Consider the following 27148-nt stretch of genomic DNA (forward strand, 5'->3'; position numbering starts at 1 on the left):
TCAGGCAGTGATAAAATCTGTCTCTTCGGAAGTAGAGCAGGCATTTCTTTTAAATGACTTCTGCTGCCTGTGAATAGCTATAAATAATTGATCTGCTATTAGCACTGGCGCTTGATTCGGGCAGGGAAAAAAACTATTCGATTTGGATTTTTCAGAAGCTCGGGCCCTGAGATGAATAGGCCGTGTTACCATGGATACCTACTCTTGTCCCTGACTGAAGAAAGAGCAGGTGCTGAAGGCAGCCGTGAAGAATGTGCTTTATTAGCGAGCCAATGGGACTTAGGAAGCAAAGACAGACAGCCTTCTATATTGAATTGGAAGTTACAGATTTACTAGTGCCCTAAAAAGCAATATTAAAATGTGTAAATTTCCCATTCTACATACCTGAACCAGAATAGCTGACACATATTATAATAATATAGTTGTTCTTTTTCAAATTGGGCAATGACAGGAATAGGTCGGTTACCTGAACGCTGTTATTGCCCACACTGGTGGCCCTCTTCCAGCGCCGCGCCGCCCCCAGAACCTCTCCCAGCAGCTGGGCCAGCCTGCGCTCCATCTTGGCCTGGAAGGTCCTCTCACTGACCCTCTGGTCCAGCACCCCCAGCAACACTGCAGCAACATGACCAACACTCTCAAACACAACAGCTGACAAAAAGTGGGCTTAGGCTTAGTCATAATGAGACACTCATCCAAAAAGCCTGCTTATTTTGGTTTATGTCATGTATTTAAAACTTTTTGAATATAAAAACTGACTGTAACTGTGATTCACTCAATACTGCAGTAGCCCTGTATTCCATTAAAAAAATGTTTTTAAGGTCAAATAAGTGTCACAGCGAGGCATGTTACTATTGCAAACAGCCCTGGTGGCTGTTGACTGACCTTCCTATTAGAGTTATACTCTAAGTAATACTGGAAATACCCTTTACAAAGCTATTCTTCTTGCAATAGTAAATTAGAGTTTCAAATAATATCTTCAAGACTAATGGAAAATCTAAAATAATACATACAGACAAAATAGAATGTGAAACAAAATAAAGATAATAAAAAGCCACATCATAAATGGGTTGTGTAAAGCCACTAATTAAGTATGTTTTGGCAGTAATTAAGCAGTGGCACTAATTGGCAATGTACAGTGCACTGCATGAATGTGGGGCAGTAAGATCTCTACCATGTTCAAACCTATGAGAGCATCTGTATTTAAAAAATCTCCACAAATCTTACACAGTGCGATTTGTTAAAAAAAAGTATTTAAAAAAAACAGTCTGTTCCAATGAATATTACAATGTATTTGCAATCTCCTTTTTTGGTCGGCGGATAGAAAAAAATATATACAGCTTACCTGTTTTAACCCAAGACGATCGCAACAATTGGGTCACATTGAGCTCGGGATAGTGAAAAGCTGTCAATTAAAAATGCAAAAACAATATTTGACTTGGTAGATTACAATGTTTTTTTTGTTTATTTGTTTGGTTTTCTGCCATATAACACATTTCTTGCTGAAGTTTATTTTCACTGAACTGTTCTCTAACTGTAAAGCCAGTAGGAATTATTAAGCACAACAATGTGACCTGTCTTTCCCAGGTTGCCAAGCACCACAGCTCATTGATCTGACCTCGACTACAGAGCCAGGCAGTTTGTAGCCTGTGGCTTGGCCATGCCCTTGCATAGCTGAACTTTATTTTAACCAGGTGATGCTTCAAAAAGGAGCCAACAACAATACAATACAGATAATAATAATTTTCTGATTCTTCAGTAAAAGGGTCTCAGGTTTCATTTCAAATCATAAACGTTATGCTGTTGGGTTATTCCGTTCTCCAGTTTCTTTCTTCCTTGGTTCCTCTTTGCTTTTGGCTTGGAAAACATCCCAAATAAATAAACACGCACTAATGTAATTATGTGCATTATAATTTATCAGCTAAAATGTGTTTTGAATCAATCCAAAGGAAATGCAAAGCGACAATTATAGGGATTGTTCGGCCATGATCATTTATTAAGATGGTGAACCCTAGCTCTACAATTTCTCAAAGTCATTAGACGTCATGGAACTTCACCAACATGTTTTAAATTTTAGTGGGGCATTTTAATATTGTAAGTGTCCACATCCTTCACCTTCAAGATGTCACCTTCCATTAAGTGCAACAGGGCTTTAACATTTTTGAAGCTGCTGTCTGTTTGAAAGCTCTCACACCTGCACAAGAGACACAATCTACATGTACATCCATCACATCTAAACCATCCTCTAGCAAGTTACATGAGGCACCAGAAAGACAGCTGCCTCATATAAATTTTTGCACCTGGAAATGGAAGCTGGCATTTGGAGAGGTTAAAAAACTTGACAGCATGTAAACAAGTCTAGACTTGAACTGCAATCTACAGCCTAAAGGATTAATTTTACAGGCCAGGAGGATACGTCTACATAATTAACTTCTCAGGATCCCCAAAGATAGCACTTACCACAAAGCTGGCAAAAGACAAACAAGAATCGACCATGAAGGGATGCCACAGAGGCTGACTGACTATGGTCCATTTGTAATCATGAATACCATTCAACTTCAATGACTGTGGGAAATGTGATAACCCTTTACTCACGTTCTGCAATCTGCAACACTGGAAATTCCAGGTAGAAGCTGAACTCTACCATGTTTAGGAGTCTCAAGAGGTTGCTCACTTCAGAGCCATTCAGATACCCAGTGGAATCACGAATGGCAAAGGTAATATCCACTGGCACCCGCTGCTGCTTCTGGCCCTTGGGCATGCTCATGGTTATGTTCACAATCTAGACGATGATGAAAAACATTAGCACATTCATCAAATAAATATCCATATTTCATTTCCTTGCTTCTTAAATACACACAGCTGAACAGACAAGACAAGCTACCTTCATCAGAGGTATGTGTATTGTCTAAAAAAGGATAGATCAATCTTTATAAGTCAAAACACTGTTTGAGGTCAATAAGTACTCATACTATATATTTTGACCTTCAAACTGACTGGTGTGTATTGTTTTTGGTATGTTTATTGCCATTTTGGCAGGAGCAAATAAGTAATGTACTCTTGCTTAACTGCATCAGAATTAAGTGATGACATTAACACCGCTGTTGCATGCCGAAATCACTGAGTTTATTAGTACTTACATGAACAGTGAAATTAGTAAAATTGTGGTTTCTCTTTCTGACTTCAGCGAATGCCAGCACTAGACCTTTCTCAATCCTTTCACTGAAGTTGCAGAACCTCACATCAACATGGTTCGGGACAAACTGAAGCACTAGGAAGGAAACAGTTGACAGTGAATGCATGCAGTAACTTCTGCAGGGGTATCTGATGTGTGGCATGTAAATGTCTTAAGTCTTAAAGTACAACTAATAATGGCAAGTGAAGGCAAAGACTAATCTTCAGACAAATTTTATGTCTCTATGCCAACCTTAATTATGAGCTGAAAGCCAACAAGGTGTGTACAACAGCATCAAGGTCTCACTTTAACCCTCCTCTGGGGTAAATATAGTGATCAGTCAACATATTGGCACCTGCAATACATTATTTTCTGTGCAGCTCGATCAGCAGTGTAGTTTACCTTTCTTTTCTTTCCCCCATGGCTACTGCCTTGTGCAATTGCACCTCAGTATTGTTTATTGACCTCTTTATTAGATTAGATTGACTGCTAAATTAGATCTCTCCTACAAGGACTGATATGATATCAATATCATAAGCCATTTATCACTGTATGTTTGCCATAGATTTTCAGCCACAATGTAATTCCCAGGAGCAATCAATGATGGATGGGGTTAAATTAACCTCTTGAGATGATTGCTGCTGCTGAAGGATTCAATAATCAATGGTCAATATGAACAACATTGTATACACATTTTGCATTAGTTTAAATGCAAAATGTAGTTGTTTACTCCTATTGGCTTGGTTCCTTTGCTCTGATGCATCCACTAAGCCCCACTGGTTTGCTGTGCCCTTATGGAGGAAATTACAAACACAGCTTTGGTTTTCACCCTTGGTTTAATGCCAAAATATAGTGTAATGCAGCGTGTTATTTGCTTTTACGTATGGTTCAGTCAGTGGGTGGGGTAACTGCAAAGTTCTGAATCAACGCTGCTGAAGGATTTATTTTTCCGTTGATGGTGTCATGATTCAAATAAGCTTTAGATGAGTCTTGATGTTGAGGCACTTACCTGAGTGAACCTGAAACTGGTGTTCAGGCACCGGAGTGATGGGCATGACGGAGAGAATGACAGAGGAACTCCTGGCTGATTGGCGCAGGATATTTATAACAGAAACTGCAGTGTAGACCACAGGACCCGACACAACTCGAAAGATGAAGTCTGGAGGCGATTTCACCATCTGTAAAGCAGACGGGAACTTTGAGTTATACCTTTAGGAAACACTTCTTTTCACTGTAAAAAGAAATCTAATCTCGGTCATCACCACTTCAAAGCAATACTCGACAGCAAGACGTCAAGATACATTTAAAAAAAAATGTGATTTAGCTTTAAATGTGGATGTGATCTATTTCTCTATAATTCATTCACCATCCTTTGTAGATACATTATTCCATCCACTGCCCATCAAAGCCTGGATGAGGAAATAAGCATGATTATTTTTATAACACTGTGCAGGGATATTTCACTGCCAGGTGGACTTAGGCTTATAAATAGAATCAAAGTCGGGTCTGAGGGCATGCATGTGTAATGCTTCAGTCACTGGAGATGAAACACCAAATGTTCCACTTTGACTTGGCTTATTTACAAGAGAACAAGACATGATTACAGGCAGGAAGTGGGATTTCCTCACCCCTCTCTCCCTGAGACTTCGGTTTCAGGCACGCACTTTGACATCGCCGCACTGGCATAGTTATATAAACTGGCAGCAGAGGAAATGTGATTAAATATGAAGGGAGCTGATGGAAGGCTCTCTCCTGACATAGCCTGCTATGGGATTTGCAGAAATCATCTTGATCATCAAAGTACTATCTCTGAAAGTAAAATGGCCCATGTTTTTATGGCAGGAGAACTGTCGTGTTCTCACGTTTGTCTCCAAAGCACCAATCATTCTGTATTACAATTTGTGAAATATTCACATCTTCTTTCTAGCGTATGCAAAGCTTTCTTCTTCTCAATAGCACCAATAGCACTTTGCAACAAATACATTCCTGTTTCATTTAGTTTTCAGTAAAATACAAGCCTATTTCAAAAGCTACTGCATTACAAAATGTTACATTGAGTCTGTCTGGTTAACCTGTTTGCATTATTCTGTTAAAGTCTAGCTCGATATTCTGTGTATTTAGAGACCCAGCATAGGACGAAAGAAAATCTGTAACATCCTGCAGCTTTGTAAAAGAGCTTTTCTCATCAGACGAACTGAGTAGTTAAACTGCAATTCGATCAATCTTCTCCAAAGCATGTGACAGGGCTGTGCTGTGTGCCTGACACCAATTTAATCTCCTCCACTTCACTGACCTCTTCAACTGGAGGCCTAATAGCCTTGTGGTGATAGATGACACCACTGCCTACCCAAAGCAGACTGAGCTCTACTTTCAAATGCCGAACCGTCAGGGAAACAAATGTGTAATTATTCTTTTGTAACTAGCCTACATACTGAAGAAATATTCCTTTAAAAAATATATTTACACATTACACAAGATATGACGAAAACACGTTGTTTTATTTTCTCAAGAGTTTTCAAGACCTCTTTCTAATGATGTTTTAGAAAGTTGGCATCTTTCTAATGATGTTTCTGTTTGCAAAACTTAGATGCTTTATTTTTCTGATTCTGTCTGAAAACACACATATGCTCGAAGGACACAGTGGAAGTTTTATTTTTGAGTTCTCCGATATTTGGTGGGTAAAGTGGAAGGCTGTGTTTTTAATTAGGAGGAAATGTAAATCTAGCACTGGAACATACATTTTCAATTGTGTTACACGTTTTTATAAAGTCAACAGTTCCCCAACTTCTTTGTTAAAGCTAACTATCATTATTGAAATAAAAGGGAAATTAATCAACAGCTAGTCCTCTGCCCTCTTCTGCGATGGAATGAACTGAAGGACATTTGCCAAATCTATACACATCCTTTCACCGCTGCTCTCCTCAACTGAAAAACAAGAATAATGTGTGGCTCAAATTCAGGCACAAGTGGCAGTAGACAAGGACTTTACATGAAGAATTAATGACCCTCAGTTTCAACAATGTACGGTTACTATATAAATAAGCCTTATGTGTTCTGCATTCCAGGTCATGTCTATTCTGTTTTAATTTCAAGTTTCTTAGCCTATTAAAGAGTTTAGAGGAAGAGTCAAATGTGACACGATGATCAAGGCACCATTGCTTCTAGTGAAATGATCAAGCTGTTCCTCATATTGGAGTAACACTGTAGGTTTTTAAACCTCATAAGCCGGATACTGTTGACATATAAAGCTATGGAAAAGTTCCCAATGTAAATGCTGCTAAAACGAGTCAATTTACAACAAATGATTCCAGGTGTTCCAGAAGGTCACAAGAGACTCAGTAATGTGAAAGAAACCCTCTACACAATAAATGGGGGAGCTTGCATACAGTACCTGTAGTTCAACAGTACGGTTTAATTCATTCTTCAGAATTTCCTTTATATGCGTTTTTGCATATCCCGGTGACACTGCTACAGGTAGTCCTGCAGTTTTGAAACAGAAAGTACATGTGATCAGAACTGAGCTTCTGGGCAGCAATCTGCACCATGTGGTTTGTATCCTTCTAGCCTTGTTAAAAATTTTACAGTTTAGGGATAAAGGTCTATGGCAATAAGCAAAATAATCTCTTGAAAATGTATACAAAACCAAAATGAAGTATACAATGGCACTAATCATGTGTGCTAAGACTAACTCATTCAACTTAAAGACACTGATAGAGCATTGTTCAATTTTCTTTACATCAAAATATGCTTATGTGGCAGGGAAAAACAAATATAGTAAATGTCTACATGCAGATAATGATATTGTCTGTTGTACGTGATTTTGTTATCCAGTTAAGTGAATTCCTTACCTACTCTGACCAAATACATGTCAGGTCTGGTGATGTTACAGAGGTAGAGCCGGCTGGTTGTTGATTGGGGGGTCTTAGAAGTTGACATTGCTCTGGGTGTTGTCATGGAAGGGGTATTGGGAATGGGTGCTGATGTGGTCGGGTCGGAGGATGTAGTGTCTGGATTTCTGAGCGTTGTCAAAGCTTTTTCAGTCACGGTTGTTTCTGGGGGTTGTTTGTTGGCAGTTTCTGTGGTAGCGCTGTGGTTTGCCATGGGTATCATATGTGGGTTAGAGCTGGTTGGAGAAGGGGAGGTCACAGGACTGAGGTCAGTGGAAGTAGGGGGAATGACCTCAGAGGTGACTAACACTGGGGTTGATTGAGTAGAAACACTAGCCGTAGTTCGGAGGGAGGTCTCTGTAGAAGAGATGAACCACTGGTCGTCTGTTTTATAAAAAGAAGAGACGTCTTCCAAACTTGAACTGGAAATGACCTCTGGTTGTGAGGTGGACTGAACGGAAAGGAAGGATGAAATCATGTTGAGGTCTTCATCCAAAATACTCCTAGTTGCTGTGAGCAAGGGTGGTGCCGTTTCGTTCACTGACAGAGGGTTGTCTGTTATGGCTGAAGAAGAGACCCAGCTTTCCCAAAGAGAGGTGGAGAAGGCAGCCGAGTGGGTCTGAGCCACCGAGGGCTCCAACACATACTCTGAACTGTTCCACAGATTAACAGATGCTGGTGTTACATCGAATACATCAGTCTTTGGCAAAAGAAGCATGGATGAAATGTAGCTGGAAGTCTCCAGAGAATTAAATGCTGACAGGTTAAGGCTTGCTGTCTCTGTCATTAGCACGCCAGTCAAATCTAATGATGTAGCATTTACAAGATACATAGTGTTACTTAGGTTTAAACTGGATACATCAGTAGAGCTATTGTCAAGAGAAGGTGAAGAGTCTAACTCGTCAGACTCAGCAGCAAGAGTTGATACAAGATGACTTAAGCCTGTTGTTAACAAGCTGGTGGGAGTAATACCTGTTGTTTTTACAGATGCTTGGTGAACATTCTGTACTGAAGTCTGATTGCTTTTCTTTTCAGTTAAGCTTGCATTCTCCAAGGCCAATAGAGTGGAATAATATTCCAGACTGTTCATATCAGGAAGGAGTAGTTCTGTTGGTTCAATGGTAAAAGAATCACTCCAATCTGAATCTGAACTTTTATCACTGGAATCATTTTGGGAATGAAAGAATGGATCCAGCATTGTTGGGCCATGGGAGGCATAAACTGATGATGCGTGAATGGTTTTGATGCCGCCCTTATAAGTGGTTGAGAGTCCTGAAGGAGCACTATCAGTTACAATGTGCATCGAAGTCAAGTGCAGCACCAGCCTTGAGGGGAAAGAGGTGTCATAGGTCTCAGAATCGGATTCCTCCATATCGAACATGTCAGCGGGTAGATTGGTGACTGGAGTGAAATCATCCAGGTCCGACCCCATGAACGACATTGTCTCAAGATAGTCTCCTGATCCAAAGTCAACTTCCATCGTCTCGGTTGGAAAGAAATCCTCCGCTGGGACAAGGGTCAACTCGGCCGTTACTGACATAGCGTGAGGTCTGACAAAAGGCACAAAACTCGGAGAAAGTATTTTGGGCTCAGAGCTGATGGGCTCTTTCAAAAGCAAATGAATACCCAGTGCGGCATTACTCAGGTCAGCATCTTCAGGTTTGCTTGACGGTGTCAAAGGAAGACTTGCGCTTGGTAAAGGATCTCCTTCTTTTTCTGGTTCATTGCGATCAGGGACTCTAGTAACATAGCTGACTTGTTCCTCTTGCCCGCCCTCTGCTGGAGCGCTGAGTAAGCCCAGCATGGTCTCAGCAAGGCCTGCAGGAGCTGGTGTGACACTTTCTTGTGATGTAAACACAGAGGTGCTTTGCTGGCTGGTAGGGTTCAATGCAGGTAAAGAGTCAGCTGGAGTCCTCCATAAGGAGTCGGGAACAGTGAACTGCGGCGCTGTGGCCAAGGAAGCGACACGTTGTGATTGGGAGGTGTGGAATGGAGCTGCAGTGGAATGTGATGCTGCCGGCCGATCACTTGATGTTGTAACAGTGTTTGAAACAGAAGCTGGACTGTTCGGGAAATTTGAAGCTCCTGTGTTTGGATCTAGTGGCTTGAGGTCTCTTGTCTGTCTGACTGATATGGAGGGCAGTCCTGGGTTATGTGCTATTTGAGACCATGCAACAGGCTCTGAGGAATGAAAGGGAGTGGAATTAGGATTTGGAGAGGCAGGAGGAGAGTCGCTGGAAGCAGATGGCCTAGAGGCTTGTGTAGGTGAGAGACTTCCTCCTCCAAGGACTGTCTTCTCATTGGTATTGCCATTGTTGCCTGTAATTTCAGATTGCAAAGTAGCACCTGGTGTAGTTAGCACAGTTCTCAGGAAGGTGTTTCCTTGGGTTTCAGTGGGGTAAGATGATAAGGCAGTGTGTGAGTCTGCTGTTCTTCCTGAAGTCTCTTCTTGAATACTTTTTGTGGAGATATATAAAGGTCCATCTGAAAAACATAAAAAATGCAAAATGTTAAAGGAAATTCCAGTTTACAAAGCTAATTAAAATACACATTTGTACATTGGCTAGGTTTTAAAATGAACAACTTTCATTATTTTGTAAAAATAGGGATGGTCATTTCACACGCTTTCACGATTCGAATAACATTCTTATTTTTTCGTAAATTTCCGTAAATGTAAGAAACATCTGCCTGAGCTGGATGTCTCTGTGGTCACACAAGTCTGATGCATGCACACTCATACAGAATGGAATCTATACTAGTATTACTGTATTACATATAGTTCACCGGTAATATGGGTTTACCAAAAAAATGTAAATGTTCGCTTTTCATGCAATCGATCACAGACTTCATGTTTGAGTCATAGCTGATGTTCCAAGCCATGTTGTCCAGCAGAGCAAGTGTCAGCACAGTCTGTTGTCTTAGAAGTCAGTCAAAAAGTCACTGTGCAATCTTTTAACATTTTCTTCTCCCTCCTTCATTTACAGATGTGTTTTTACAAAAATGTTAGCTAAAGACACAGTACCCTATTCAATTGTGACCAATAAGATTTAGCCAGATTTGTTGTGTTGCAACACAGAAAACTATCTACCCAAACATTGTATGCTGTTCAATCCCCCTACTTGCCTGATTTCTACAATTAGCTTTTCCATTGCATTCTGTGCTATTAAGGAATGTGTTGAAATGCTGTATTCTGGATTGCACTGGAGCATACAGGAGCACTAGCAGTACATTGATTTTGGTCTGATTGTTTCGATGTTTGAGATCTCCATCATCATTTTCACTTTTCAGGTTAAACTGACAGCCTGACTGCAATTCTGTACCTTGTATTGCACAGCAACAAGCAAACAGCGAGAAACTGATAGTTTCAGCATTGCAGGAAAGGAAGACTCAAACAAATACTGAGATTGAGAGACACATAGATAGATGCCCATATTTATGTTATACAAAATAAAGGTCTTTAGAGAGAGAAAAGAAAAAAACAATTCTCTTCAACTTCAAAAATTAGATAAACAGTGTTCAGTACATAATAAATTAAATCCTCCCACAATGTACAACAAGATTCAAAACTCTGTTTGATGGAACAGTAGTGTTTTAATTATTTGCCAAAATACCCATCTTGACCTTCTCCTACACAAAAAAGTACAAACATACAAAGAGGTATGCCTAATTAGCTGGGAAATGGACATTATTCATTTTCAATGAATAACAAGAAACCTAATATGTAAAATACAGAAAACATGTATTATTGGTGATACAAGAAATCTTAAGTAATATATAGTTTCCAAGTTGTTCTAGCTTTCCTTGGGTTTTGATAGTACATAGAGAACCGCTCATTTGTGAAGTTTGGGGGAACAGTATAAACACAGCATGTCCATCACAACTGAACCCCAGTTTCTCAAGAGATGCTATAAATGCTATAAACCTCAAAACCACCTGGTGTCATGGTCCCCTAGCACTCCCCCTCTATCCCCACTAGGGGCCGCTAATTCCCTGCCTTCTCCCTGCTCTCAGCATTCATCAGTCTGTTTACATTCCGTACACCCTTGTGCACTCGTGCTTCCTCCCTCTGTTCCCATTCGCCATGCACCTCCCAAGCCTGGTTTCTGCTCCCTTTATAATCCCCTCACTTCCCTCAGTCGTGGCGAAGTTTTGCCAGTTCACCCTGCAATCCTTAGCCTTGTGCCTATGCCTGTTCCTAGCCTTGTTCCTTCGAGCCCTGTATCTGCCTTGTTCCTTTGACTTCCTGCCTGTTTTCCCGACCACGATTCCGTCTCACCTTGTCTGCTCTGTTTGCCCGATCATCTGACCATCGCCTGTTTCCACAACCTCGTCTCTGTCTAGCCTGCATTGCCTGCTTTGCCAATTTCCGACCCACGCCTGTCCGACCTTCCCACGACCAGCACTGCACCTGGGTCCCCTGTTCCCGTGTTCCTTGAGGCAGTCGTGACACCTGGATTACCCAGGATTTAAACTGCACTTCACTGGAACTGAACCTTTCAGCAGAACGTTTCAAATCAAACTAGAGTTCCAATTTGTGTTTAAAAAAATGTCTAATGTCTGTTCATTTAGAACTGTAATCAGATGTCTAAAACGTAACACTAGAAGGGTCGACATTTCTAATTCAAACTGCACAATCCAACATAGTTTTACACATAAGAGTGGATTGTGTGACAAACAACCAAGCACTAATAATTAATACTACTTATACATAATATAAGATAAACACCAGGACATAAATATTATCCAATAAAGTTTTGCTGCTGAATTGATGTGTTTCCCATCATCCCATCAATAGTTTCCTGAGCTTCCTCCTCTTGATACTTCAGTGGAACATGAGTTACAATCAGCCATTCTGCTGTCCTGATGCAATACTTTGAAATAGGTCCACATTGTCACATAACCAGGCAAATTCAAAGCACATATAAACAACAAAGCAGCATGGCGCTGAATTACCACGTCATTACTGTACATGTCATTCATATCTTGTTAAAGGCACACAAGTATAGCAAATTGGATGCTTATAGACACAATAAAAGCAGTCAGAAATACTGGCCATTTTATAGCAATTGGCCGATAGTGTACATTTTTGCCAATATCGGACGATCCTGATAGCAGGCCAATATATCGGTGCATACATAGTTTTTTCTCATATAGACCTCAAACTGTTAAGCTCAGGCTGATAGAATTGAATACTCTCCGACTACAGCCCTTACTTCAGACCTTTGAAATGCCGTTGAATTCTAAATGAATTGGGAATTTCAAAATAATGGGAGAGATACTGAAGAGAAAAATTAAGGCCTTTGAAAAGTCTTTACCATCCTTCAGTATGTCTTCCTTCCTATACCTCGTCTGTCTTGCCTACACTGGCAAGGCTGCTTGTGTTTCACATGACATCATTGAGCGAGAAAGAGAGGGGATTGAACCTTTAACTATTAAAAAGGAAGGATGTTAAAAATGGAACAAATATATGTACAGGTATGTTAACCAAACAGCTACAGCAAAGTGTATCCTTCCCTTTAGTCATATACATACAGAATGACATTTCAATTACTGTCTGCCTATGATGGGTATTCAATGTGAAACAGATTCCACTGGGGTTTGACCCAGTTATATTTTCACATCAGTAAATTGCCGTCAAACAGCCTCTAAATTCCTCCCAGGGCCGCACTTTTTCGAAGGCCGCCAAAGAAGCAAAAGCAACAACACTCTTCTGCAAATCATGGTCTTAAGCAACCTTGGCACAACCCATAACACAGGGCGCATTCTCGCATTTCATAAACACTTATCTTAATGTGATTTAAGCTACACTTCCACATGTCCACTATCAGAATGATAAATCCTTGTATTTGTGCAATAGGTTCAAGACAGTAGTATGATTCTATTCCCATGCACCTGTCATTCGCCATGTATATACTTTGTACATCGATGCATCACCCGGACTGGAATATCTGTTGGATTCTAGCAGGAAATGCCTTTGAGCAAGAATGCGCAAAACTTTATCCAAATGTACACTTGAGTGATGTTCTGATTGGCATTAAATCTGACTAATCTCACAGGAATACCTTTATATGTGCAACTTGTGCTGTAGGAATCCTGGAAGAGAAAGTCAAGAGAAATGCGAAATGGATGACATAATAGCTGGAAGTGATGAGGTACAACTGCAAAGTCAAATGAGACTCATGACATATGCTTTTATTGTCAACTGAAAACTCTTTTCCAAGATATTATAAGTGAAGTATTACTTGTATACAGTACCTCAAAGAACAGACTAATGTCTTAGAAGATTCCAGGTTTTCTGTCTATACCACAATACAACATGCTTTAGTAGTTATGGGATTGTAGACCTTCTAGTGCCAGGAAACCCACCTGTCTTAACACAATATTACTGCCTAAGTTCACAGGCACCATCTAGTTTGACCAGAAACTTCCAGAAACTCGCCTCTCTACAATGACTGCTGTGCAAGTGTTGCCCTTTGAGGAACACTGCAGACTGAAGCATCTCAGTCAGTCTCAAGGACAACCCCCTGCCTTGCCCCAGCCAATGTCATCACTCACTTGTCTCATTACTGTTGCTGAAAACAGCTCTGGCTCCGCAGTGTGTGAGTCTGTCAGCTCACAGCAGGTGGCCAACAGTCCACCACAATGTACAGTAGCCCGGTACTGTCAGAAGCGAATTCATTCAACACGAACAAGCCTCCAGACTGAAGTAATGTCTGTAAAAAATGTATAACTACAAATGCAAGATAATATGTGTCCCATTCCTTTAATCTTAAACTACACCGGATAATAAGTGGATTTGAAATCTGCTTATGTGATTTAGGCCTGTGAAGTCAAGAGCAGGAAAGGGAAACCTCAGTCCAAGTCTAGGGCAATTAGAAAGATCATTCTTTTTAGTGGCTTTTGAAGTTGATACAGTTGAAATGTCCCACTCGTTTCAGCATGTAAAGTTCTGCTTCTGGATGTTTTAAATACTGTATGGCCTACAGTAACAACTAAGTATTTGACTGAATAGCTGTAAAAGGGAAAAATCAATAATAGGAAAAGAGGATTAACGGAAATCTTGCTGCATACAATTGCAAACATCGCAAAAGACTTCTCTCTTGTGCAGACATAGCCTGTCTAAATGCTTGTAATATAAACTAAAGCAGCAGGATGCCGTCAACCTCAGAGTATCTGGCCTTGCTATTCCAACACCTACTGCAGCACATTAAACTTTTTTAAGGGTTTTTAAAATCTCCCTTCCCATGCCAAAGGGCTGAGCAGACAGTGGTAGATGGGGCAGCAGAAGATCATTTTAAATGCCCAGAGGAACATTTCCTTTATGTTGTCTTTCAGTGGTAAAAATACAAGCTTTACATTACTCCTAAACAGATTATTTTATATAACTGAATCATTTGTCCTGCTATAAATGCTAGGTCTTTCCAGTTTTCATTTGTGGAAGTATAATTATCCTTTAAATATTACAATCCAGTCGTCATCTTTTCTACTATCATAGTGGTCAACTCATTGTGACATTTATCCGAATGTTTTAAAATTTGTAGTTTTATTTCTGCGATCTTGCAATCTGTTTAGTGTAATGAAGTTCCTATTTTGCAAAGAAAAACCCTTCTAGTCGATTCTAACTGCCTTGATCGGAGTCTCTGCATCTCTTACTCATAAGTGCATGTTTTCTCCTCCTCTTGCTACACTTTTATCTTTGTGAGTGCAAATCACTCAATGATTAAGGTCATCTTCTTTATCAGCATGTGCTGTTAACACATCATTTCTGTGGTGAAAATGAGGGACTGCAAACAGACCCTGGCAGCAGAGCAGCGAATGTCTTTGCAATCAGCCACAGAGATTGTGATCTGAAATAATGTGGTGTCTGACCTTGAGCTGCCAGACGCAGTCATCATCTTTGATGTGGCAGAAATCTCCTCTTTTCATAAAACCTGCACCGATGAATGCACTGCAAATACACTCTAAACGTCAAGCAGATTCAAGGGATGATGTGTTTTCCTAATGAAGTTTAGATAACATCTCCCAATTTAGATTTCAGGGTTAATAGCAACTGATTTCTGGGAGACATCTGCTTCCTAGCAACTACTGACAATAACACGACTAGACATACCATTCCATGATGTCACATTGCTTACTTTATTTTTCAACCTTATGATGAATCTTTAATTTCTCTCTAAACATGTCCAGTAAAGAAACTAGAAACTGTCTAACACAAAAATGAATTAAATAATGTTTTTGCTCCAATTCAAAATGTATTAATTACCTTCTCTGATACACCATCAATAGTTAAGTTTTTATTCCCAGCAGCTTGGAAATGGTTGGACAGGCCTATGTTGCTTTCTGGTGTGCATCGATATACTGTTAAGTGACCTAATTACAAGAACTGCAGTATTTTCTGGATAGGGATTCTTCTTTTTAATTATTTAAACCTTGATTTTCCAGTCCATGTTGCTGAGAGCTTTATCACTACTCCTAGTTTATGTTACAAAACATGTTTAATGAACCTTACATTATCCTCACCATTATGATCCTACTAAAGGCCGCCCTAACACACTGTTTGCTGAAGACCAGGGAGGTGATAATTCAAACAGATCAGGGTATTACTGAACTCCAGAAGGTGCAGTGATTATTGTGCTTCAGTATCAATATTTGTCCTAAAGCTTATCAATTTAAAGTGAGCAAATGAAGAAAAGAAAAATAAATTATATATATATATATATTTCTATAGTTTATTTTACAATCTCATTGAAACCCATGAGTTAAGCTAGCTTGTATGATATTTTATAAGGCTGTAAAAACTGTCTTATATTGAGATTATATTTTCTCTCTTTCATTTAAGCACATTCTGAAAAGAGCATATTATTAAAAAAAAAAAAAAATCCATGTTGTTGTTGTTGGTATATTAATAGTGAGTTTATGTTTTATAAAGTAAATATGTATGTAGTATTTAAAATGTATTTATTTTTACACTAAAACTAAAAAAGACTTGTCTAAAGAGGTTTCTGTGTATTCATCACGATCTGTAATACAACAGTCAAGTGAAAATGTATCACTGTACAATGCACCACTACACCTGCGAGATCATTTTTACAAGCCTTTCATTTTGAATGTGAATTAAAATACTCCACACAACAGATAAATTTCATGCATCGCTACTGAGCTTTATTGTTTGGATAAATGTTGACCGATGCACCGGTTTGTTACTTTGTTATGGTTGTGAAATTAGGCCCTCTACAGAAACATGGGTTTATACGCAAATACTGAATGGAAATTTGTGAATACATTTTTGTAGAATAAACAAAAAAGGAATACAATTAAAATAGCTTCAGCTAATATTATACAACCAGTTAGTGGGTGCATTTCCATAAAAGCAGGCACACACATATGGTCTGGTACCTGGGACTTATATCAAAACTCCCAGTGGGGAAAAAGTTCCCTGACATGATTACTAGCTGTCAGATTCAGTTAGCTGTAACAGGATTGTCCAAGTACTGGAAAGAATGTTTTTTTCCATTGGGTTGGCAAAGAGACAAAGAGTGGTGAAAATGTTGTTTTCTTCATTATTGTTGCATACTTTCAAGTAGGAACTTTCACGTCCCTGGTGGTTTCTTTTGTAGCCTACTTACAGCTAAGCAAAGATTATTGTTTGGTATTATCATCTTAGAGGCGATTTAATTTTGTTTTTAATTTCAGTACTCACTGTACTACACTTTGTTTACTTAATTTTATTTAAACTCTCAAGGTTTTCATGTAGAAAGCTTGCAAATAAAGTCCAAGTATCCACTGGGGAATTGTTGTTTTTGCTTTTCTCTTCTGATACTTCTGCTTATTTTTTGCAGGGGAACTCAACACTAATTTGCTTCCCTCGAACAGTTTCTCAAATCAAATTCGGGAGCCGTTTCTTGAGCTACCTTTTATTGGTTTTAGGGCTTATGGCGCATAATGAATATGCAAACACACAGAACGGCTCCATTAATAATCATTTAGGTCTGGGGTTCGGTTTTCAAGGAAGGGAACTTAAGAAGGTATGGTGTAACTTCCACTGAAGTGAACGAGAATTAAGAGTTGAATAACACATTGCACATTAACCCCAGATAGAAAGCTCAGAGATGGTTAGGTTATGAGACAGCAAACCCAAACTAGGACTGTGCCACTTACAAATAAAATAAGAGACATCCCTCCTATCTACAAACTATAAAAGAACTACAGAGTGCAGCACAAAAGCGGAGGATGTTGGGACAGCACAGGCCTCTGAACACCTCACATGCTGGTCCTTCCCTGCAGGAGTCCGTCTCCCTGGGGTGTTGTGTGTGTTGACGGTGTGAATTGAGGAACAGCCTGCAATCTCCCATGTTTCACATCTGAGGAGCAACAGTAGCTCCTGTAAGTCAAGAGGCACTGAAGGCAAGACAGAGTTTACAACAGACGTGTCCCCAGAGGGCACTTAGTGTTCTCCACATCCTGCAGGATAAATTATTTGTCCCTCTCAGGCAATGATTCAAACAAAGCTCAGAAATTGCTGGAAATCTAACCAGTGAGCAGGAAGGCATCAGACTCACTAATAAAATGGTGCAACTTCTGTAGATTTCTGTATAAAAACTAGGTTAATACTTCTTTGAAAATAGGACTGTTTTAATATAATGTTCTTACGCAACTTGACACCTCCCAGGGATATCGTATACAGTATGTTACAGATCACAATAAGGGTGACTTACCACGAAAGAAGAACAAATACCAACCTAGGACTGAATCATCTGGAGTACAGTTACACAAGGCTCCTTAAAAATTGATCAAATGACTCAGCTGCCCTTCGCCAACTTGGTATAAATGAATCCTCCCCCACAAACACACATCTGGAATTCAATTGAAGATCTATTTTTCATTCTATAACTCAAAGTACAAATCAGCAGCCAGGCTTCTGAACTTGTCTCAATGCATAATAAATAACGCCCCATTGGTAGTTTTCTTGGATCCTGTCCAGTTCCTTGGGTCACAAGCTTGATGGGCCGAGCTTACAGATATTTATTTGAAGGAGAACATTTCAGATGGTGAAGGCTAATATTTACTGCCGCACAATGCATAGCGTGCCAAGTCTTTAAACCCTCATTGAAGGCGCCGACCTGTAGGAGACTCCAGCCGATGACCATGACTAATTAGAAGACTATACAGTAGGACTGAATTTGCAGAAATCAAATTAGGCTTCATGCTGGCAGTGCTGTCCCTTGATCCCAATAGCAACCAGATGATTCAGCACTATCTGGCCTCAGGCTTCCTCTGCTTGTATGACTGAATATGTTAACTGAGATTAAAGCATTCATCTGGAGATTAGCTCCCACGACACATCCACACAAGACAAAAGCACCATATTAGTAGCAAGACCTCTTTTTATGTTCAATTCTTGGTAAATCAGCGTTTTGTACGTACTGCTGCACCTGTCTTCTAGGTCTAAACACAGTCACAAAACATTAATGCGTTATATTGCAGCCAAATGAACCTTTAGTCACCATATCTACTCTCAGTTTCTGTCTATCCACGTCACAGTTCCTTGTAATTATTTTTATTTCAACTCTTCAGGGAGTTGACAGATTTCTGCTCATTTCTGTTTGAGTAAAAACAGATTAAATTCACGTTGACATTCAAATATTCCCACTGTGGCTGCAGCCTGACACATTGCGAACGCTGTGTACAGCACTGTTTCTGTGCATTGCAAAAGGTGTTGTACAATCCCTCAGGAAAGCAAGACAGATAGATAAACAGGCCTAGGCCATCACGTGCAAACTGACAGTGGTTAGAATCAACAGGTGACAGTGTTAAAAGCATATTTTAGCTAATGTATGACAAGGGAGGAATTAATAAGCCATCACAATTAGGAGAAGTAACCACAGCAGATGGCTGAAAATGCTTACTGTTAAATGAGCCAAAAGGATTATCAACGCATTGTTTGTCACATCAGAATCAGAGACCCCATTATCTGCAGATCCGCTCCAGATAAACACACGAGGTGACCAATGGCTGATCTCCGGTCCCGCTAGTCGCTCTATCGCAGCAACTGAGAGGGCCACTCCAGAGCAGGAGTGACATCAATCCCCCACTCAGAGGGGGAGGTGGCTCAGACTAAAAGCAGGTCAAGGTCAGAGCACTATCACAATACCGGGGCCCCACACGCTTTGTGCAACTTTCAGCATAGAGATGGCTGGTGAATGTTTGAAAAGCACTGTAAGGGTGACACCATGTACTTGGGGGTGAGACATGATTCCTGAGAGGCAATGTTTATGTCAACTGTCAATTCAAGTTAAAATGTACACAAATGAAAATAATGAGTGAAAATATCCAGTGAACTTTGGGTGCCTTCTTCTAAACTACAGCTGGGGCATTGTAATGGAATATGGTGGTGGTAGTAATTTAATTTTCTACCCAAAGGGGCTTACATTTAAAGTAAACACTATAGAGTTACAGTCCAGTGCAGTTATATCCTATCGTGATTTGTAAGTGAAATGTTGTAGTTTCTACATAAATTAACCTTTCTGGCCCTCCCCCAGAAAGATTTATCTTAGTCAATTTTCAGAGGTGTAGAGGGAAAGGTATTTAGTTGCTCTTTTTGCTCTCATTCCAATATGCCCTTTTTTATTTTCAATTTTCAATTTCAAGTTATGAACTAACAACAATGCGCCCTAGTTAGATTCTCCTCCTTAGGAGTCCTCTGTTTCTTTGGCGGGGTGTTAGTCATGGCTTTCTATTGTTGCTATCCACAAGCTGTAAACACTAAATAATTGAGATCCAGCAACCGCAGGTAACTGCACCATTCTGTGCCTTAATGTAAAAATTAACTCACAGAATGACACAGGGAAATCAACACAACAGACAGGGCACAGGGGGGACAGAGTTGGCTGACAATGCAACCCATCGGAAGATACCAATGGGGGTAGAAATACAATCAGCTCCCAGCTGTCCTGGAAACTTGACCACGTCTCGCTTCAGGTGGTTCATGTTTTTGCACAGTGAATTAAAAAGACATACCTATTGCAGCTCCTTTCTAAGTGTGTCACATAGATATTGTATAATATAGTGAAATTCACAATTGACAAAAAAAAAAACTTAAAACAGGAGGAGACTCTCAAAAACTGTCTATGTTGCAATTGTGTAACTGAGTCTGTCAGGGTCACATTTATTCACCCTAGAAATTGCCAACAACTGCCAAAATTGCCAAAAACAGGAGGGGAAACTAAGATACAATATATGTAGGGTAATCCAGAATAATATGGTGCAAGTCATCTGTAAATGTATTTGGATTATTTCCCTGACACAAATGGGTTAATGTTATGTAGTTTTCTTGTGACCCTAATAATACAGGCAAGTTGATAACCCAATACATTTATTACCATCTAATCAGACAGCAATACTGAACTCAAATGAGTGCAATATAGGTTGAATCGAAAGCTTAAATATCTGTTAACACTGAGGCAGTGTTTCGATTTAATACATTAAGAATATAGAATATTTCCCTTGAGGAATTAAACTGTTAAATGTTTCAATATGATTCTTTGTAGTTACATCTGATATAAAGACTTTCTATTAGATTTACTGAGAAATTTGTTTGACATTTTCATAATTACTTTTCCATTTTTTTCCTTTAAAATACATGTACAATGTTTAAATAAGAACAGCGTTTGTTCTTTACACAAGTCAATTTTTTTTTCTTTGATGCCATGAACTGCCATGAATTCATAATTAAGGCCTGAAATTAACAGCAATAGATTATTTTAACATAATGAAGACAAATATACATCATTAATGGATCAGCATGCAATTGCGAACTGGTCAAAGGAAATGTCATGTCAAATGTGTACTTTCAAGGGCTGTTTTAAATGTTCTGAAACATAAAACTAAACTAAAATATGAGCGACTTCATTCCCCCATTGGCTTTAAGACAATGTAAGAATTCACTTTCTACAATCTCTGCATTCTGCATCATACAACTTCAATAATTACAAAGTATCCCAATAATATAGTCGTACTTATTAAATATAATTACAGTCATCTAATGGAATTTATCATGAAATGGGAGATTAATGTTTATTTGTATGCACATTAAGTGAAAGACTAACTAAAACATATGTTCCATTTGTTCACTGTTGAAATGTCACACGATTTACAGTGTAACACTTTCTCTGCTTGGGAAAAACACAGTCCCAGGTTGCTAGATTTGCTCGAGGTCTTTCATCTAAGATAACACAAGACACAGTGCAGCGGGACATCCTGAATCTCCAGGAAACACACAATTACAAGAGTATTTCAGTGTGTAAACATCAATTGTACAATAGACTGTACATATTAAACATGCAATATGAAATAGTTTACCAAACACAATCTGTACCCATATATATATATATATATATATATATATATATATATTTAAAATTAATAACACTTTTCTCACTCAATATAAAAATAAAAATAAACTAACAAAGAGTGTCAAGCACTATCGATTACAGCTACATTTTCAATACAGGCGGTGCCACCCTCATCAGTATGCTCCTCCTGTTGTACAATCGGCTAAGAGGCATTTGAGAAGAGCGGGATTAACATCCTGCATAGCTGATCTGAAGCTCTCCTCTCATTAAACACTTTTTCATCTCAATAACAAACAGGGTGCATTACTAAGAATAACAGGCTTGTTTCTGTGGGAGTTGGTGGGATACAGAAAGATTTGAGACACTGCCTGCAAAATGCAAATGATGGTGCTTCTCATTAGTAAACATTTACTAAAACAAAGTTTCTTGATTTGGTTACAGAAGAAAGCGATACAATATATTTTAAGGATGAAATATTAAATAAATGTATGATTTAATGAACAAGTTTTATTAACAGTATATTATACAGTATGTACTGGCAAATAAAATCATAAAATCACGCACACACATATATACCTGATCTATGTTGGTAGAGGCCTAGTAGTCAAGACTTGTCAATCAAAATATGGTATTTGGGCGAATAGTATGGGATCAAATTAGTGCCATAAGTAATTAATTAAAATATATATAGATCGTAAACGGAAAAAAATGAAAATGTAACAAGGATATTAAATCATAAAAGTGAAATAATGGATGTTGAGGTCAAAAATATAACATTCGAAAGCAGGGAAATGCACTGTTATGTTTATTGGTAAACTACTTTGGATTTTATGGTTTCCAGGTGATTCTTAAATTTTGTTTGAGATGGCAATCAATGGTAACCATTGCAACTGTGTAATATGTAGAAAGTGATTGCAAAGAGATATGTCAATAGCTTTCATTACAAAACATGCATTGTTTATAATTCAATTCAGAAGCCACGTAGTTGCAGCCCACTCAGTCATACGCGTACAATCAGTGATAAAGTAAAAGATTTGGCGCATAGTGCAATGTGCAATGACCTGCCCATTGATTGGGCTAGGAAGAACCGTCACACAAAAACTAGTGGACCAATGGAGACCCATGATCTACGCCTCCCTCTAAACCCCACTTTCACAGCAAAACTGTGCCAAAACTCATCATAAAAAAAAAACTCTGCGAAAGCAAAGAAACCGGTGGCGGTAACCAAAGGCATAAACTCAAATTCAAGTTGAGATCATGTGCGAATTGCACTCAATAAATTAGAGTTTCTATTTCAAGTTTGTTTGATTTTTGATTTTGATATCATTATTTTTGTTTACAATTTTATACATTTTGCTTTCAATTGCCTTATTTTTGACCTCAACATCCATTATTTCACTTAATATTCGTGTTACGTTTAAACAAAAACATATACATTTACGATATATATATTTTTTAGTCAATACTTATGGCACTAATTTGATCCCATAGAATAGAGTACAGTACTAATGTTCTATTGCTGTTCAGTTTGTTTTGGAGACCAAAAACACTGAGGGGATTCTCACAACAATCAATAACACAAAATAAAATATGATTTATAGGGATAGGGATTCTATTATCCTGTAATTAATTTGTTGTTCAATTCAGCAAATTATTAATATAATTCTGGTGAATAACTGAAAGTCATCAATAGTGTGCACTATAATATTCATGGTGATTAAACCATCTTTAATTATGCTCTCTTATACTCAGACTGGTAGGACTGATTTGCAAAAAAATAAATAGACCAAACACTTCACAGTATTTAATACGATCAAATATATGTAACCAATTTAAACAGCCACAAAATGTAATTTCCTCATCCCTCAACTATTGCATAAGGCAACAGAGCACAGATAACAAGATCAAGCCAGTCCGCAGACAGCACCTTCTCTGCGGGATTTCATATAATCATACCGTCAATTCTTATTATTCTCGTGCACATTTCATAATCCCATCACAGAAACCTATATTTGAGATATTTCACCAGAACCGTGGTCTAATACATGGATGTTTAACAAAGATATAAGGGGAAATATGTCGAGTTTCTTGCAAAATTGGGAAAAAGAATATCTAAAACAAAAACTGCTAAAGTCCACATGCTGTCTGTATATGGAAAGGCAAGTGAGGCAAGTGAGGTTTGTACATAATGTACAATACCAGCATATGGTGTATTTTATAAGAAACACCCCACCTTTAATTATCAGGGTCAGATTACTAATGTTTCTGAGGAACAGCTGTTAAATGGCCTATCTGCTGGGAGTTAGAAGACACCAATTACAGGCCTAAATATATGATATCATTTCCTTACATCACCAGTCTTATTGTACTGGTTCATTTTATGGTTCTGCAATAAAAAAAGAAAAGAAGAGAAAGGAGCAAGGCTTTGGTAATATTAATCCAAACTGCACTGCCACACATGGTTTTATTTAGAGAACACAGTGCAGTTGCGTGATTGCATCTTACAAGCTGGCACTCTCTTCATACACTGAATATAACCATCACTAGATGTCTGGGCTGACATTTGTTTTCATCCTGGAGATTTCAAAGGGATCCAGTCCTCATTCAATGTCTCCAGTTGATTGTTTGTTTGTTTGTCTGTTTTGGGTTTTAAGATTAAAGCTGTTGATCAGTATCACAACTGGCATTAGCAAAGCATCTCAGAGAGAACTTGATACAAATATAGTAGTTTAAATAAATGCTTGGGCAGCTAGGCTATATAGTAAGTGGAATTTTAGGTGTAGTGAAATATAAGCAGTAGGGTCAATAGCCATACTGGTTTAGCACAAGTGTAGATCTGTTTTTGTAAAAAAAGGCAGCTAGTTTTATTTTAGCTCAGCAATGTCTGCTTGGCTGCAATTTAAAGCATATAGTGAGATCAAAGTCAACCACATTCACTCATATGGGGTGATAATAAACAAGAACACAAAAAAAGGCCTAGAAAGAGTATTATCTCTTCAATGTATAGTTCCCAGAACCCACCAGAATGACCCACCCACTTTCTAAGTCTGAACAGAACATGATCCAGATACAAGATTATATTGTTACAGGAATCAGAATGTCAGCTCTTATTCGTCTGGTCAGCATGTCAAGAGACTTATTGCTGGTTGCATCTGACACAGCTTTGATAATACAAGGATTCTACAGCAACTGAATAGTATGACTCATAGCTTCTCCCAACCAAACACATTACTCCTGCCTTTTATGGAAAGAAATAAGCAGGTCCTGCAGAAAAATGCACTGGATAGACATTCTTGTCAGGAGGCAAAGCCCTGCAAAGGCAGGAGAAAAAAAAAACATTACTCAAAGGACAGCAAAGGTCAAAACCCATTACAGAATTTCAATAACTATCTGGCCAAATGTGTTGTGCGAAAGCCGGGGTCAGATAGGACTCCCAGTGTTCTCAATGAGGTCATCTCATTGATTCCTTGGCTTTTTATCTGAGGGAGCATGTTTAAAAATAGAGGGACACCAGAGGCAAGCAGAAATGTCCTCATCCTGAGAAAGGCTCCGGTACACAGCCCTTTTTCATTGTTCAAGTGCCTTCAATTCATTGGAGACTGCTCAAGTTTAGATTTTCCACAGTGTGCATTTCTTAGAACGGCAGGAAAGCATGACTGGTAACAGGAGAAACCCTGAGGACGGTTTCATTCTGTTCTCTTTTCTGCTCCTGCTTAGCTGGAAATTATTTTTAATCACCTCCCTTTTCATTAGGCCCAGTATTAATGAAGATGTTATTATGGTCTTTACTTTTCTGTTCTTGCAGCAAAAGTAAACATTGTATATCTATCTTTTTTGTTATGTTCTTTGCCAATTTAAGTGTCATTATTTCCCAACTTATTCTGACAGTGCTTTCTTACCATTTGACTTGAATGTGAATTGTCACATCTTCCAAACAAAATACACCATAACACTAAGCAGTGTAGGGATTCTGGTAAAGGGCTTATGACCTGAAGGCTGTGTCACTGTATAAAACTCAATTGACTTAAAGGTCTAACTGCTCACCCTTTGTGTGAGTGTTTTTCATTACTGTTATGTTGGAAGACACATTTCTGTTTCATGCTTAAGTTTATGTTTAAATGAAAACAGAAATATTCATATTTCAAAATACAGGGAAACGCTCTATATGTGTACCACTCTTTAAAATCAGCGTGGAAACAAGTAATCGGTGGCATAAGTCCAGATACAAAAACAGTTTGCCAGTTTTGCGTCAGTACTTGCCAAAAAAATTAAGACAAACAACAAAAAAGATGGAGTGAGCTTGTTTTCATTCCTGTCAGATGAACAAAAGAGGAACATTGGAAAAATATGTGTGGAGGACAGATCCACATTTTGAGATAAAATCTAGTTTGAACGCAGCGCATCTGAATACTCTGCTGCTGCCGACAGCAACTGAAGATCTGTAGAATTCCTATTTACATTCTGTTGGTCTGGCTGTCCCCTTATGAAACTGGCATATAGGTTTCTATAGAATGTAATATATTTCGTACCTATCTATATTAAATGTATTCCAAATACTCGTTGCAAAATAATATACCTACTTCACGTTGTCTGTCCAAAAACAGCATGCCACGCCAGCCATCCAGACGTAAAAAACTATAAAACTCATAATGATAATGATTATTGCTTGCCATGGGTATGACACGACTTCATATGCTTTTCTACATAAAACATGAGTGTGTTGGAATATTTAAATGTGACGGTTATTATAGATATTCATCTTGCAGGATGCAGCACAAGCTACTCTTGGAATACATCAGGGGCATCCATGGCAATGCAAACATCGTGTTGGGCTAACAAATGTGATGCTCAAATGCAAAAGAAAAGTAGAGGCTGTGTACAATCTGTGTACAATGAGAATCAAATCACTACAAACAGAAAATTAAATGGTATGCTTCTCCAGGTGTGATCATCCTCAAAAGCCCTATACCAGCAGGAAAAATGTCATCCAATCTATTGGAGTTGTTTTAGGAGATGCATATGCATTATAGCTCAGCATGAAATTGATGCGTGTGTTCAAACATAATGGTAATAAAAAGCAGTAGTTTGATATCGGTCAGGACTTATGCACTTCTGCATAAAATAAGCTTTAAAAAAAATAAAAATAATATAATCAATACCATATTCCGACATGCTTTGCAAAGGTTCAAACCTGTTGTGTATATCAAGAGAAAATAGTAGCAGAAATTTAGAGCACAAATATACTGTATTATACAGATTTCATACTCATAATGTTGCTGGACGTATCAGAGCACTGTCTTCAATTACCCCCAACAAAAACATAAAGATTATTAGTAATAGGATAATATAAAATAAAATGGTTGAAAAAAACAGTGCACACAGCTTGGAAATGGGTTTTTGCTTAATTCATGTGACTTTAGTAAAGTGTGTGCATGCATGTTTTATTAATTTGTGCATGCAGCGAGTTAATTTGGTTGCATGAGTTTGGTAAATGGTAGCTGTGCAATCGGTGGGCACGAACTAATAAAGCGTGCAAGTTAAAAAACATGTGCACCAATAAATCATAATATTTACTTTCAACCAAGTTATCTCCAGGGAGCCATGAGAATATTTGTGCTTTGAGGGAAAAATTATGGTTTCATTCCAATGGACCAACAATGTATTTGTTTAGTCAGTTAACGAGTTGACAGTACAACATTCTCAAAAGGGCTACACGGTTAAGGAAAATAATGGTGAGA

The 27148-nt window shown here is 38.6% G+C and overlaps 1 protein-coding gene across 1 annotated transcript in view; it reads right to left on the reverse strand.

The window, feature by feature from the left end:
- Positions 1-27148, reverse strand: part of LOC136771698 (UPF0606 protein KIAA1549) — a 77890-nt gene that overhangs the window by 22127 nt on the left and 28615 nt on the right. Inside the window, exons 2-8 of the mRNA XM_066724169.1 lie at positions 7021-9543; positions 6564-6652; positions 4182-4350; positions 3138-3268; positions 2593-2779; positions 1343-1402; positions 467-612 (exon numbers count right to left, since the gene is read on the reverse strand). Coding sequence (XP_066580266.1) covers positions 467-612; positions 1343-1402; positions 2593-2779; positions 3138-3268; positions 4182-4350; positions 6564-6652; positions 7021-9543 — 3305 coding nt within the window. The remainder of the gene's footprint in view (positions 1-466; positions 613-1342; positions 1403-2592; positions 2780-3137; positions 3269-4181; positions 4351-6563; positions 6653-7020; positions 9544-27148) is intronic.

This window comes from Amia ocellicauda, chromosome 15 (assembly GCF_036373705.1).
Source record: "Amia ocellicauda isolate fAmiCal2 chromosome 15, fAmiCal2.hap1, whole genome shotgun sequence".
NCBI lineage: Eukaryota > Metazoa > Chordata > Actinopteri > Amiiformes > Amiidae > Amia > Amia ocellicauda.